The sequence below is a fragment of the Notothenia rossii genome, assembly GCF_949606895.1.
Source record: "Notothenia rossii genome assembly, chromosome: 2".
NCBI classification, from domain to species: domain Eukaryota; kingdom Metazoa; phylum Chordata; class Actinopteri; order Perciformes; family Nototheniidae; genus Notothenia; species Notothenia rossii.
The window spans coordinates 46,060,529-46,074,839 of NC_136904.1; the positions used below are offsets into that span (position 1 = coordinate 46,060,529).

At 42.5% G+C, this 14,311-nt stretch overlaps 2 protein-coding genes across 2 annotated transcripts in view; both read right to left on the minus strand.

Annotated features, from left to right (window-relative positions):
- On the minus strand, positions 1–11,164 carry rbbp7 (RB binding protein 7, chromatin remodeling factor). Its single transcript, XM_079664455.1, has 12 exons — positions 10,944–11,164; positions 10,135–10,279; positions 9,534–9,679; positions 8,177–8,350; positions 7,950–8,065; positions 6,491–6,651; positions 6,269–6,395; positions 6,104–6,181; positions 5,454–5,530; positions 1,749–1,806; positions 1,476–1,586; positions 1–781 (listed from the first exon to the last, which is right to left on the minus strand). The coding sequence occupies exons 1-12, from the start codon at positions 10,957–10,959 to the stop codon at positions 710–712; spliced, it is 1,281 nt and encodes a 426-aa protein (XP_079520581.1). The 5' UTR covers positions 10,960–11,164; the 3' UTR covers positions 1–709.
- The window catches only part of hdgfl3 (HDGF like 3), a 25,923-nt gene continuing 21,768 nt past the window's right edge, over positions 10,157–14,311 (minus strand). Inside the window, exon 7 of the mRNA XM_079664456.1 lies at positions 10,157–10,279. The gene's annotated coding sequence lies outside the window, so the exon portion shown is untranslated. The remainder of the gene's footprint in view (positions 10,280–14,311) is intronic.

The following is a 14,311-nucleotide window of genomic DNA, read 5'->3' on the forward strand; positions in this document are numbered from 1 at the left end:
TTCTCTTTGAAAAGTTATAAAAGTTTTATTGCAATTTGTGGTGCATGAAACAAAGAACAATTTCACATTATGTAACAACAAAAAGAGGAAAAGCAAAAATATGTCCGTTTCCCTCAAGTGCACTAATTTAGTCCCACAGCCTTCACCCTACCAAACTGAGGAGCCTATGTACCCTGTGAAGAGGAACACAGCCTCTTCTTCAAAGAACAGCCACTTAAGAAGATGATGGAAGAGGAATAACAGCTATACGTGGAGAAATCAGTTTGAAAAGGAAGCTCTCCTGGACATGACCATGGTTGGCTTTTAACGGTGTTCACTCTGGACAGATGTGGATCCGTTTCAGTTCAGTCTTCTACTGTCCAGGTTTCAGAACATATCTGTGTCTTAAGGGCAGCCTACTAGCTAGAGATGTTCTTGATTTCATGTTGTTTTTGCACGAGCCCAATAGGCTGATCCGACCTTAACAACAGGGGCTTCTGCTCCCTGAACTGTGGAGGCACTAGCACCTCCACAGGCAGAACCTCCTCCTGCTGTTCACGGCTGCAGAGCCACAGTCCAGGCTGTCTCTAACTCTATACTTTGTTCATTTAGAGTGGAGGGAGTACACTTTTCATTTTTCACTTGAAGTCAGAGAGGGAAACGACGGGCTGGGTGTGGAGCTCAGGGAATGGAAGGTGGGGGGGGCTTGATGGAGGGACACCAAGCTGGGTTATGATCCCTGAGCCTCCAGCTCTGAAGCGGGGGTGTTGTCTGGCTCCTCGTCGTTGTAGATGTTCTCGGCCTGGAGAGGAGAAGAGAGGGAGGACGCAAATTCAAATCTATATATCAGTGAAGAACAAAGCCAGGCATGTTTACCTTTTGGACTGAATTCTGAATGTGTTACGGTTAAACAATCTATAACTCTTCTTTACAGCGGCTTTGTCACACATTAATGTACAAACTGTAAAGAGACAAAGCACACATCTGACGGTGTTCAATAAGAGAAACATCAGAACCCCTGATCCTACTTGTGGAGGGGTACAGTAATGGTTAGCATCATCAGGGCTCCCACCACAAAAAGCTATGAGAGGTTGGAGTATTGCAGAATGTAATCTCTGTGGCAAACAAACTGTGTTGTTGCTTTTAACACAAAAGCTTCAACATCCATCAGTGGGGTATTTATCAGACTCGGGAGTACTAGAGACCTGCACTCGGACTCGCGCACTGATGGACCCGGAGTTGGACATTAACGACCCGACATAGAGATATAGTCTCGAGCAGCTGTGAGGCGAGTTCCCATACCACGCGCCCCCATTATTCTCAGTCTAAAGATGTGCAGAGAAACACCCCCGACTCTGACTCTCCTTGGGTGATTCAGACTTGGACTCGAGCACAGGGAATGAGGACTGACTCGACTACAACACTAGGGTTAACCAACACTCTAACCATAAAATATCTCATCAGGAAGCCGAAGTGTGAACGGCGGCTGTATTCACCATCTGCCAGACTTGCATGATGTTGTCCTCGGACACGGAGCAGATCACCCAGGGTTCATTGGGGTTCCAGGTGAAGTCAGAGATCTTGGCCGTGTGGCCCCCGTGGATGAACTGATGGAGGAAATTAGAGCCAGAGGTAAACAGGCAAGCGGGACTGTGACCTGTCCAAACCCAACACACCTCTCATGTGATCATGCGAATATCAAAGACATTATCATCGTCACCTCACACCCTGCTGTGTGTGTTCAAAAGTCATTTCAGAGCACCACTCACCAACAGCTCGGGGGGGCCGTCCTCAGCATCTTCTGCCGACTGCTCCTCTCCGATTTTACTAGATGAAAGAAAAGTGATCAAAAGGTGTAATTGACACAACAGCATGTATAGCATGTAAAGTGTGTTTTTTCCTCTTTAACATCAGAGTGTTGGTCCCCATTAGGGCTGCACGATATTGGAAAAAACTGACATTGCGATTAGCCACCCCTCCCCTGCGAAATATATATTGCGATATGAAAACATAAAGGAATTGAAGAAAAGACCGTTTTTCTTCCGCAAACCATCCTTTCTTGAACTTTAATGCTATACAATTGGTCTTTTTTTTAACTATATTTAAACGGATGAAGGATTTTAGCCACGGACGTCTGGATCTTAAGTTTTCAGAGCAACAAGCTGAGCTAGCCGCGCCGAACTGCCCTGGAGAAACACATGAAACTACTTTATTCAGTGTTTTTACCTTTAATCACCGGGTCCGTTTGCTTTGGAGATTTGATTGTGATTGGTGGTTTGCTGTGCATGCAGAGCCTGCATGTCACTCACTCAAGTACCCCTGACATGAGAGCCGCGCAAGTGTTCCTTTTGTAGCAAGCAGCGAAAAGAATTGTAACATGACGTGTTGGAGTTAATTTGCCTACTTAATAATCCCAACAAAAAAAAAGTACTTTTTTTTTGTTTAAATCGCACGTCCACACGCTTATCGTCAGGACACGATATATCTTGCAGCGCTAGTCACCATTATTAAAAGCTATTTGTTGTTGTATTAAGCATATCATTACAGCAATATGTTAACCTGTTAAGCCCCAAGGTCCCCCTCGGCGGGTCCTTTTTTTTTTTCACGACACTGTCTCAGGGGATCTTAATATTTAAGAACCTATTAATGTGTTATACCAGATTAACGGGAATAATCTCAGCTAACTGACGATACAAACCATTTTTACCAAAACAAAACACAAGTCTCATAAGAAGCATCTAAATGACCCCTGAGCGAAAAATGCTAACGCACTTTGGCACAGAACTCAAGATAAAAGATACCCTTATTACTTATCGTAGCTGCACATACAAGATATCCGATTAAAGCTGAGGTTCCACAGATCATTTAGGTATATATATCATCACTGAGTGATCCGAACTCGAGACAGGGGAAGCAAACACAGACATCACAACACATACCTTTACGGAGCTTTTACGGGAGATCGTCTCACAGTAGCTGTCAATCTGATCAAAAGACTTGTTCAATGGCATTAAAACGAGAAAAAACGCGGCTGAATCGGTTAATCCATAGGTTAATAATGTTTCTGTGTAATAATTGTTTTTATTTATAATAGCTTGGTTGGATGCTACTCAATCGGAAGCTATTGGTACCTGTTTATGTGGATAATTATGTAAATGATGCTGTATGATGTCCTTTTGTTGTTCTATTTATGTTTTTATGTTTCATGTGGAACTACTTGAGCAGGTCTCCCTTGAAAAAGAGATCAATGATCTCAATGGGATGCATCTGTATAAATAAAGGTTTGAAATTAAATTAAATGAAATAATCCATAATTCCATTTTTATGTAAAAATCGGAGTAAAAGTTAGCTGCTAATGGTAGCCACCAGAATTATCACAGCTTCCGGCTTTGGCTATGCGGCAGTCTCACACACACACACACATTACCAAATAGAGTGGCGAAGTCACGCCCATCTACTTCCGATCCATAGGACCTTATTTCGGAAAAATTATGTATTGAAGTCAATGGAGAAAGAAAACTTATCTTTCGATCCTGTTTGAATTGTGCCATGAATTACACATTTGATGTTTGTCAATCTTGAAAGATAATTTCCATGTCAAAAAAGTCACAGTTTGTCGTAATACTGTTGAAATATAAGACTATGAAAAATATGCAACTAGAAAGACTACAAATCCCAGAGTCGATTAAGTGATGTCACCATTGTTTTCCTCCACTAAGAGATAGCTAAGATCTAAGATAAGATAACTTTAACAAGATGCCTGTGTGCTTAGTACCAGGTTGTTATCATACCAGCAATGGGTCTTGCTCGTTCTTTCGCTTCCCGTCTGACGAAAGGACCAGGAGTGGCTGGATCAAGTTAGCTACCTAGCGAGTAGCTAGCACGTTAGTTAGCATTACAGCCTTGTCTTTTTTATTAGCCTTAACATGAAGTAACATTAAGTAACCCAAATTGTTAAACAGTAAGAGTAGTAGTCATATTTCGTGAACCCTTTGAAGAGTACTGTCACACCGGTGTGATCATTCTATAATACACAATTTAAGCCCGGGGGAGAAATGCTAACGCCACATTAGCATCTGCAATCTTTTATACTTCACGCCATCTGCACAAATGGTTGACATTAAACATTAAAAAGACCAGGCAGTTCAGAGAGAATCAAAGGAAGGCAGGCAGCTTTGCATGACATTCTTCTGGACGTGTTTCATTGTGGTGATAGTGAGGGTAGTCAATCGTTTTGTTGACAGGACAGTAGTGACGGCCATCTTGGTGACATGTGTTGTTATGCGAGACCAGAGATGTAGTTCATTGAGCGTTTCACACAAACAAATGTGTTACTTCACAGTATTACGACACATTTTTCTTTTTTTTTACTTGCAAAATTATCTTTTAAATTGACAAACATCATATGTGTAATTCGTGGCACAATCCAAACGGGATCGAAAGATAATCCTTCTCTCTCCATTGACTTCAATACATAATGTTTCCGAAATAAGGTCTGATGGAGGTCCACCGGAAGGGGAGGGACTTCGCCACTCTATAAGGAGCATGTGGGAGTTCCCCTCGATTCCATTGGCTCTGACGGTTAGAAAGAGATTTCAATCAGCAAAATCAAGCAAGGGGGGCCAGAAATAGGTCAAATCCACCCAAATGACCCCAGAAGTGTTTTTTTTGTTGCTAAATCTCTCTAAAAAGATCAAATTTCACTTGTTTTGCATCAATCTTGATACAGGGTACTTATATGTTGTAGTTTGGATTCCTGAAGCTTTTAGTCTATTAACCCATCATTCAAGGGTGGTTTTCACTATAAGTAATTTTTATTTTTTGGACGGACACAATCATTTACATTTTTTTACTGTGTTCAATCTGCATTTACTTTAAAATAAAAACATCTATATTGATTCTGACACTTCTACATCCAACTCACAGATGTAACCTTGCTTTGAGAAAAAAGATTATTAATGTAACCCTTTTAGAAGGGAAGATATGGTCATTTGTTCTGGGAATGTCATTGTCGAGCCTGAGACCTGAAAAACAGGCTCAGGGTTTAACAGGTTAACAACTTAAATACCCTGCAGTATTAACCCTGTGCGATTGAATATACGCTCTATATTATCAAATGTAAAGTAAACATTAGCATCAACGTGCATGTGATGTTAGGGAACAGACAAGTCAGAATTAGAGGTAGACTGATACATGATAAATCAGCTGGGGGGCTCAAATAGTGACATTGCTAAATTGAATACAGAAATGCCCACTTCATTTCGAGTGTCCATTAGAAACTTCAGAGCATTGACTGCTCTTTTCCTGCGTTAAATGCCCTATTCATGGTCAGAAAGCTGTCAGGGAAAGAATGAAGCATCCATGATCAGCATGTGGCCCTGCCAGAGAGCAGAGTGCTTATTGAATATTTAGTTAAAACTGTCCAAAACAATTGCATGTACATTTAAAGAAATGGATTATGGGTATGTTTTTACCTGAGGTCCCAGACGTTGAGGCGTCGGTCGGTGCCACTGGAGGCCAGGATGGTCTCGTTGTGAGGAGACCATTGTACCTGAGGGGACACACACTCAGTGACTGCACCTCGGAGTGATGGAGGTGTACATGCATGGACACTCACAAAACCGTTTCAAACTATGAACACTTTGGGATTGTGTTCCATAAATTCACACAAACGAGGGGGGGGGGGTCTGCTTGTTTGGGATCAGAAGCACCGTTTCTGTGGACTGCCACAGACATCTGTCCATCAGATGGGTATCAGACTGTTCTGGTATCAAAAGATAAAGCCTAACAGTAAATGTACAGCGCGCTTGTGTCAACAAAATGAAGTAGATTATATCTTAGTGTTAGACTTCATCTCAGCACCATGGCCTGGTTCAAAGCAGGAACAGGAGCCTCTAGTTCTCGTGCTCACTAGCTGTCAGGATTGCATTTACATTGTTATCCATAGCACAAGCTAGCTGGAGCACGTTTCCAATCCCTGACTTTGGTCTGTTGTGATTACATACATTTAGACTATGACTATTGAATTGACAGCTTATCATAACTTAACCTAGTTGTGTTTTCTATATTAATGACACCTTCTTTCTAACAAATACAAAACATTTTGAAGCTTTGAAGTTCTTACCTGGAAGATTTCATCTTTATGGGACTCGAAGGAGTGGAGCTTCAGTTTGAGGTTCCTCAGATCCCACAGTGCCACAGTCTGAAATACAAAACAAGCTTAGCATGAAATATTCAGTCACATTTATTCAACTTATTTGAGTTCAGAGTCCATTGTTTTCTCCTGTACCTTATCAGCGGAGCCAGTAGCCAGGATGAACTCACTGTAGGGGTTGAAGCTCAGACAGTTGACCTCAGCAGTGTGAGCGTCCACTGCGTGGCTGGCTTTGGACGTGGTGCTGGACCGAGTGTCCCATCTGGTGCAGGGTTCAAGAGTCAGAGGCACAAAACGATGAAATCAAACTTTGAGCAGAACCAGGCCACAAAGTGCACATTCAGCATTCACACTTACATCATGAGTTTCTGGTCGTCAGCCACAGAGCCAAACAGGGATTCGTGGAGCAGGTGCCAGGAGACATCCTCCACCACGGCTGTGTGACCGGTGAAGATGGTCTTGGCATCCACGATCTTCCCTTCCTTTGTGCCCGCCCCTATGTCCCAGAGACAGATGGTCTGCAGAGTAACAAAATGGGGAGCACAGTCAGTTATTTTACCCCTTGTTATCACTGTTCATACCAACATCCGTCATCGCAACTTACACTAAAGAGTCGGATGATAGAATCCCTGCTAAACAAGTGGTTTTCAATTCTGATAGTCTCATATTCCCAGTGGCATGGTTGCGTTTCAACAGGCTGGCAATTATAGCAGGCAATGTCAACTTGTAACAACTGATCCAGATTGGTGGGAGACGTGTTCGCTGACTGAGTTTGTTGTAAACGGTACAGCTTCATTTCAAACGTCTGACTTTCACTCAGCCCCTCACTGCGCCTATCCTTACAGCACTAAACAGGTGTACTTGTGAGCTGCTTTTAGTCACACACTGTTTCTATCTTCCTCTTCAAAAAGTGCTATCTGAACAATATAGCTAGTATTGGTAAATCAACGACATTTCAACAAATGAACTAACATGATGAACAGAATGTGAAGGGGCTACAGTTTTGATGATATATGAAAGATGTCCATGGGGCAGAAATCACTCCTGAAATGAGAATGCGCAGCAGGTGGCAGCAGCAGCTCATCCTGTGACACCAAGTGCTCCTCTAGAAGCGACAGTGAGTCACTGTGGAGCACATTTCTCTCTGTCCAGAAGATGAAGAACACAATCAAGTTCATTGCCAGGTATGTTTACACATACAAGGAAAATAGGTATTTTTAAGAAACTATTTAGGTATTTACACACAAATGTAAATATACAAAGAACCTTAAAAGCAACAAAAAAACGAAAACACTTAGGGCAATGAATATATGGCAACATGTGGCAAACTACAGTGAATGATGTGAAGTGGAGCTGTGTGTCAATAATACAGCTATGTCAAGTTATATTTGGTTTATTGGATTGAATGAAGTAACAGAAACAAGGAGTTCTAGTATGAAGGCAGCCTCCTTCCCTTTGAGTACATAAGTCCATGAAGCTTCAAACATTTGGATGAATACTGCTGTCTTGAATACAGCAAAGGCTAAAACACAGCCAAGACGAGGAAAATAACCAAGTATATTTACTTGAGTACAGTACACTAGTATAGTATTGAAGTACTTGAATTTTACTTGAGTGCTTCCATTTGTTGTGTGCGTAATAGGGCTGCACAATGAATTGGAATTGAAATGAAGTTATGGCATGGAACAGTGCAACATCCAAATGGTAGTTTTGGTAGCCTAAATGTGATGCGTCTAAGGGGGATTCGTTCTGGAACAGCCTCTTCTCTGCAGTAAAGAACCAGGGCTAAAAAGGCATCTTTCAGTTGTACACTCACATGGTCATCAGAGGCACTGAGTAGGTTGCCGCTGAGGTTTGGGTTCCAGGAAAGGCCGTACCCTTCTTTCTGGTGACCTTTCAGCCTTAAGTCAGGACTGCACTCCCCACTGGGATCTGAAAGGCACAAAGCAGGACTGTGTTTACCTTCAGGGTGTGTGATTACCTGGAGTCATGTGCATTCTCATGCACTCAGTCATCAGTATACGAGCACAGCAGGGATCTCACCTGGCTTAGCTGGGTGCTTATTGTAGTCGAACACCAGAACGTCAGAGGTGGGGGTCTTGGTGGCGATGATGCAGTGATTCTGTGGCATGTAGCGCGCTCTGTTCACCTCCCCCTCATGGTTGATCTTGATTTCAATCTCAATCTTCCCACTTACAGAACCAAAGCCACCGAATTCTGATAAGAGATCCAATAAGACTTTAGTACACCCGAAGCAGGTCCATTGACACCAGACACCCCCAAGAAATCATTGACCCTTGCTTGGTCAGTTATTTCATATTAGTGGGGCTGATCTTTTATTAGCCCATACATGATCAATTATTGTTGTGAGCGGAAATTGCGTGCTATGATGTGGAGCCTGGTCTCGACATCTTTCAGGATTTTAGTCTCACTGCATTTCTCTCCTGTTCTCTCTTTTTGATGTGTGCCTATATGTCTCTTGGTTTTATTCACAAGTGCAACCAAATCTGCCGGGAAACAGTTCATTAGTCAACCATTTTGAATGGTTTTTCTAAGCCACATGCTTGTCAATATTATACAGGCCATTATCTCAAATAAAAACCTTTTGCTTTTGTATTATGCACATTAGCAACTACCATATTGGTATTGGCCACAGCAAACAAACAAACAAACAAACAATGAGTTGTTTTTGGCCATTAAATCCCAGTTAAAGCATCTCTGTATTTTATATCATGCTGGCAGAGTAAGTGTTTCTAAGTGCTACTGAGGCCAGTAGACTACACTACAAGGAACAACATGCTTGCCAAAATCTGTATTTCCAGATGACAGAAACCCGATATGTGTATTTGGGCAAAGCTTAGGGCAGCGGTGCCCAGGTACCATTTGAAAGCAGGACTTAAGATGAAAAAGGAGAGACTCCCAAACAAATAAAAAAACTAAGATTCTACCCCTTTATTTTTGAAATGTATGCTAGACCGGTTTTGTGTGTAAGGAAATGTAAAATGTACCTTAAGATTATTCGGAAGCCAGACTAACATACTAACACTTCCACCAACAGAGCAGTGAGCCTTCAGTCACACCCCCCCCACCCCCCAACAGCAGGGCACCCATCAACATACCTGCTGGAAGACAGAATAACAGTGTCAGCACAAACCATTGAATGAAACATGACCCATTATTACTTCCCTCACTTCATCAAAGCTCTGAGCTACACAGTGTTTAAACCAGTTCCTGGGAAATGCATGAGGCCTAACAAACAGTTTTTTGAGTCAATCATTGAATGTAAATACTAATATAACATTGTCCATTTGTATGAAAAATGCACACCTACACTCTTGACCTTACAAATGGTTATTAGTTTAACAAGCAACTATTCAGATGTGACTCCTGGTGTAACTACCTCCTTTTTCGCTGTCGTAGTGCGAGGCATCAAACTGGGCGTCATCGTTTGGTACCTGCACACTGGCAATCACAAGGTGGTTCTGCTCATCTGATGTGTGGGTCCCCAGAACCAGCCTGTGAACGGCATAGTCTTTCCCCTCGGGCCTGCAGAGAGCCAAACAGAAGAGGCTTTAGATCTGTACTTTGTAACAAAGATAGCTTCCCTTTCAGTTCAACATAAGAGGCTTTTTATTTGTACACCATTCAAATGTGATACTTTAAAGGTCTCACAGACAAGCCTGGACTGTTAGAGTTCCGATAGTAAAAATGTCAATAATGGGTTGTGTCTGTCCAACCAAAGATGTTGACTTTGATGCAGTTGTGTTGTTAGCAAACCCAGGAGAGGACCACCAGAACTGGATGTTGAAGAAAAACATTGAAAAGGAGAACCCTTAGCTCCGTAACCATGTTGAGTTATGCAGGTGCAGAGCTACTACAGCTAGGACAGCGGGCCGGAGGACACAGGCCATAATAAGTAGATTGACACGACACTTGTTGACACTGCTGTTAGTGTTCAAACCACGTCTTAGGATCAGTATGATTGGGGAAAATGTAAATACCTGGTGACATCTGGGAGCCACTGGACGGTAAGACTAGGCCACTCCAGCGCATGGGTCATCACCAGGTCGTACAGGAAGGGTGTGTTTTTTTTCCAGATCTTGTACTCTTCATTGATGACCCTTTCTTCCACTGCATCGTCATACACTAATAGAACAACATGGTATGAGAGTCAGGTACAGCAAACAGAGGCAACTAGTGTGTATTTATAATCAGGAGATTGATGTGCTGTGTATTAAGCACACACAGGCTAGGGTTACATAGTATAAGCATTCTGGTGCTGATGGAGAAACGAGGTTCAGTCCGGGAGATGCGCAGGGGATACAGGCTATGGTTACATCAGGGTCTATTTAAAACTATTCATGCTATCTTACTTACATGTTAACGCTGATATGTGACAGAAGTTTGATAACAATGTCAATAAAAAAATAGCTGATAGGGTGGTTACTCTATATTATTAACCATTTTCCCTTCATAACTTTTACAGCTCGCTACCACCCACTGACGTCACGGTGTGTGTAGGTGGGGGGGCTGGGGCAGCGTCACAACATGCACACACTTTCAATGGAATTCCTTCCTGTCTGGGCCATTGGACTGAGTTAACAGAGCATATTACTGATGAGCTTATTTTTAAAACACAGAACCGAAAACAGCACAAAGACATGCTCAAAGCATCGACACTCCTGCTGATGGGGCTTCACTAAGCTAGCATATGATGCTAGCATCCATAGCAGAGTTAAACGGCCGTGCCGCTAACACAAAGCGGTGCACGAGGAAAACGGGCCGCCGTATGTAGTTCTAGTAAACCTACCCTCTTTATCCGCCATGTTCTACCCTCTGCACTTTGTCACGATGCTCGAAAGCAAAGGAACTAAGTAGACGCTGTTTTAGTGGACACTGCTGTTCCCCTAGCTAATACTGCTTTGGTTGAACACCACTACAAAAGTAGGCTCCTTCCTTTTCAGCGCCGAATATCTCTGTAACTATTACGCATGCGTTAACGTGCGAGTGCCAACGAGGGACAATGCTGCGCGCGGACTGCGCATGGTGAAAGGGTGCTGCGCAGACAGGTTCCTGCCTCCTCTGAAAATATACTCTACTTCTGGCCATTGCTATATGATCACAAGAGTTTAAGGGCAACAGCACTCGGACCGATGGCATGAAGTGAGGGGGCCAATGTACCCGCTTCGCCCACTTTTCTCAGACTTGGTCTCAACTACACACAGTACAGTTTTGTGAATGCAATGCATCTTAAAAATACATGACAATATCAAAGTCACAAAATATTCTTCTGTGCAATTCGAAAGTAGTCAATTAATACAAAATAAATTGGCATAGTGATTCATAACTTATACCTAATATACAGTATGATGTAAAGTATATTATGGGTATATGATGCATGGATGACACCAGCGCCATTGAGAGGCGAAGTCCCTCCCCTTCCGGTGGGACTCATGGGACCTTATTCGGAAAAAGTTTGTTTTGAAGTCAATGGAGAGAGAAAGATTATCTTTTGATCCCGTTTGAATTCTGCCACGAATTACACATATGATATGTGTCAATCTTAAATAATAATTTCCATGTCAAAAAAGTCACAGTTTGTCGTAAAGCTGTTGAAATATAAGACTATGAAAAATACGCAACTAGAAAGACTACAAGTCCCAGAATCCCGGTCCACATGCTGGCTCTTACGGAACCGACTAACTCCCCTTTTGTGTATGTACAGCCCTCAACATGCCCAGACTTGTAGTGATTTTAACCTCTTTTAATACTTTTCGCCTCATTCTGAAAGAAAGAAGTGAAATGTGCTAACGTGACGGCCGTCTTGGTGTGTGGTGCGAGACGGGAGATGTAGTTCACAGAGCGGCTTCACACAAAAAAGGGGAGGGACTTCACCTCTCTATATGACACTATAGAGTGGCAAAGTCACGCCCATCTACTTCCGGTCCATGGGACGTTATTTCGGAAAAATTATGCATTGAAGTCAATGAAGAGAGAAAACGTATCTCTCGATCCCGTCTGAATTGTGCCATGAATTACACATATGTTTGTCAATCTTAAAAAATCATTTCGATGTCAAAAAAGTCACAGTTTATCGTAAAACTGTTGAAATATGAGACTATGAAAAATACGCAACTAGAAAGACTACAAATCCCAGAGTCGCGTAAGTGATGTCACAATTGTTTCCCTCCACTAAGATAGCTAAGATCAGCGCCATATTGATTAAATCTGGCTAAGATAAGATAACTTTAACAAGATGCCTGTGTGCTTAGTACCAGGTTGTTATCATACAAGCAATGGGTCTTCCTCGTTCTTTCGCTTCCCGTCTGATTAAAGGACCAGGAGTGGCTCCATCAAGTTAGCTACCTAGCTAGCACGTTAGTTAGCATTACAGCCTTGTCGTTTTTATTAGCCTTAACGTGAAGTAACATCAAGTAACCCAACATGTTAAACAGTTAGACCCTCCAGAAAAAAGCGATCCTGCGATCGCAGAATTTACAGCATAATCAGCAAAATGGCGCAGATTTTTAAAAGGCCGCATATTTATCAAAAGGCCGCATAATCCCCACATTTTTCCACACAAAGTTGAGGGAAAAAAAAGATAACTCGTCTTGACGTGAAGTAGTGATGATGATGACGTGACGTCATCAGCTCGCGCATCACAGAAGGTAAACAACACCGTAGAGTGAACGTGTGGAACTCACACGACGGACATTTCTGCTAAAGACCGGGCAAAGCAGTACCCCGATGTCTTTCACGAAAGTGGGGGGAAACTATTCTGCACCCCGTGCAACTGTGTGTTGGAGCTTACGTCTTAGAGAAAATCGACGGTGACGACCCACTTTGATTCATTCAAATATTCGAAAATGCTTTCTGCTGCTGCGGACAAGAAAGCCAAACAACTCACGTTCACCGAGGCATCAACCTCTTTCGAGGGCTACAAGAAACGAAGTGAGTAGCCTACAAGATTGAAGCTGGTCAGATAACGAACGAGTAAATGAAAACAGAATGAGGCGGAGAAGTGTGTTTGTGTGTGTGTGTGTGAGAGAGAGAGTGTGATTAAAATAGCCCCATTGCTTTTACAAACAATAAACATTGAATGTGTTTAATTTAATAGGAAAGGGGTTTAACGTTAGTGGCAGGTTGTGTATGAGAGAGAATAAATAAGACAGCCCAATATTTAAAAAAAAATCTATTCTTTTTCGCAACTTTCCGCATATTTCGCAACTTCCCACAATTTCACCGCATAAAATCACATAAAACCCTGCATGTTTAATCGCATAATCAAGGATTTTTTGCCCACGTTTTTCTGTAGGGTCTAAACAGTAAGAGTGGTGGTCATATTTCGTGAACCCTTTGAAGAGTACTGTCACACCGGTGTGATCATTCTATAATACACAATTTAAGCCTGTGGGAGAAATGCTAACGCTAGCATCGGCGATCGCCGATCTTTTCTACTTCACGCTATCTGCACAAATGGTTGACATTACACATTAAAAAGATCAGGCAGTTCAGAGAGAATCAAAGGAAGGCAGGCAGGCAGGGCAGGACTGTTCCAATCTCCAGTATACTTGGAATTCCACAGAGGCCGCGTCCTTGGTTTGGGGGTAATTTCGAGGCTGCACATGGGTAGACTTAGCGTCCTTCAAATCCTCACAATGCTTTCCGCACGAACCAATTTCCCCAAATCTGTGGCGGAAAATATAAGCGGGGCTTCTCATATGACGCACACCTGCACACTTGATAGCCTTCGTTTTCTGATTGCCACGAAGGATTCTTGCCTCGCTTCTGAAGGAAGTGACTCGAAGACATGTGCTACCAAGCAAGCATCCTCACGTTTGAGAACGGCCCTCTTCCTTTGATTCTCTCTGAACTGCCTGGTCTTTTTAATGTTTAATGTCAACCATTTGTGCAGATAGCATGAAAGATCGGCGATCGCCGATGCTAGCGTTAGTGTTAGCATTTCTCCCCCGGGCTTAAATTGTGTATTATATAGAATGACCACACCGGTGACAGTACTCTTCAAAGGGTTCACGAAATATGACTACTACTCTTACAGTTTAACATTTTGGTTTATTTAATGTTACTCCATATTAAGGCTAATAAAAATGACAAGTCTGTAATGCTAACTAACGTGCTAGCTACTAGCTAGGTAGCTAACTTGATCCAGCCACTCCT

Bases quoted from the DNA above. Each gene is read 5' to 3' on its own strand.
- rbbp7 (XM_079664455.1), bottom strand. The intron at 6,396-6,490 runs GTAAGTGTGAAT...ACCCTGCACCAG, and splicing joins GACGACCAGAAACTCATGAT to ATGGGACACTCGGTCCAGCA. The intron at 1,807-5,453 runs GTAAAAACATAC...TCTTTCATCTAG, and splicing joins CTCAACGTCTGGGACCTCAG to TAAAATCGGAGAGGAGCAGT.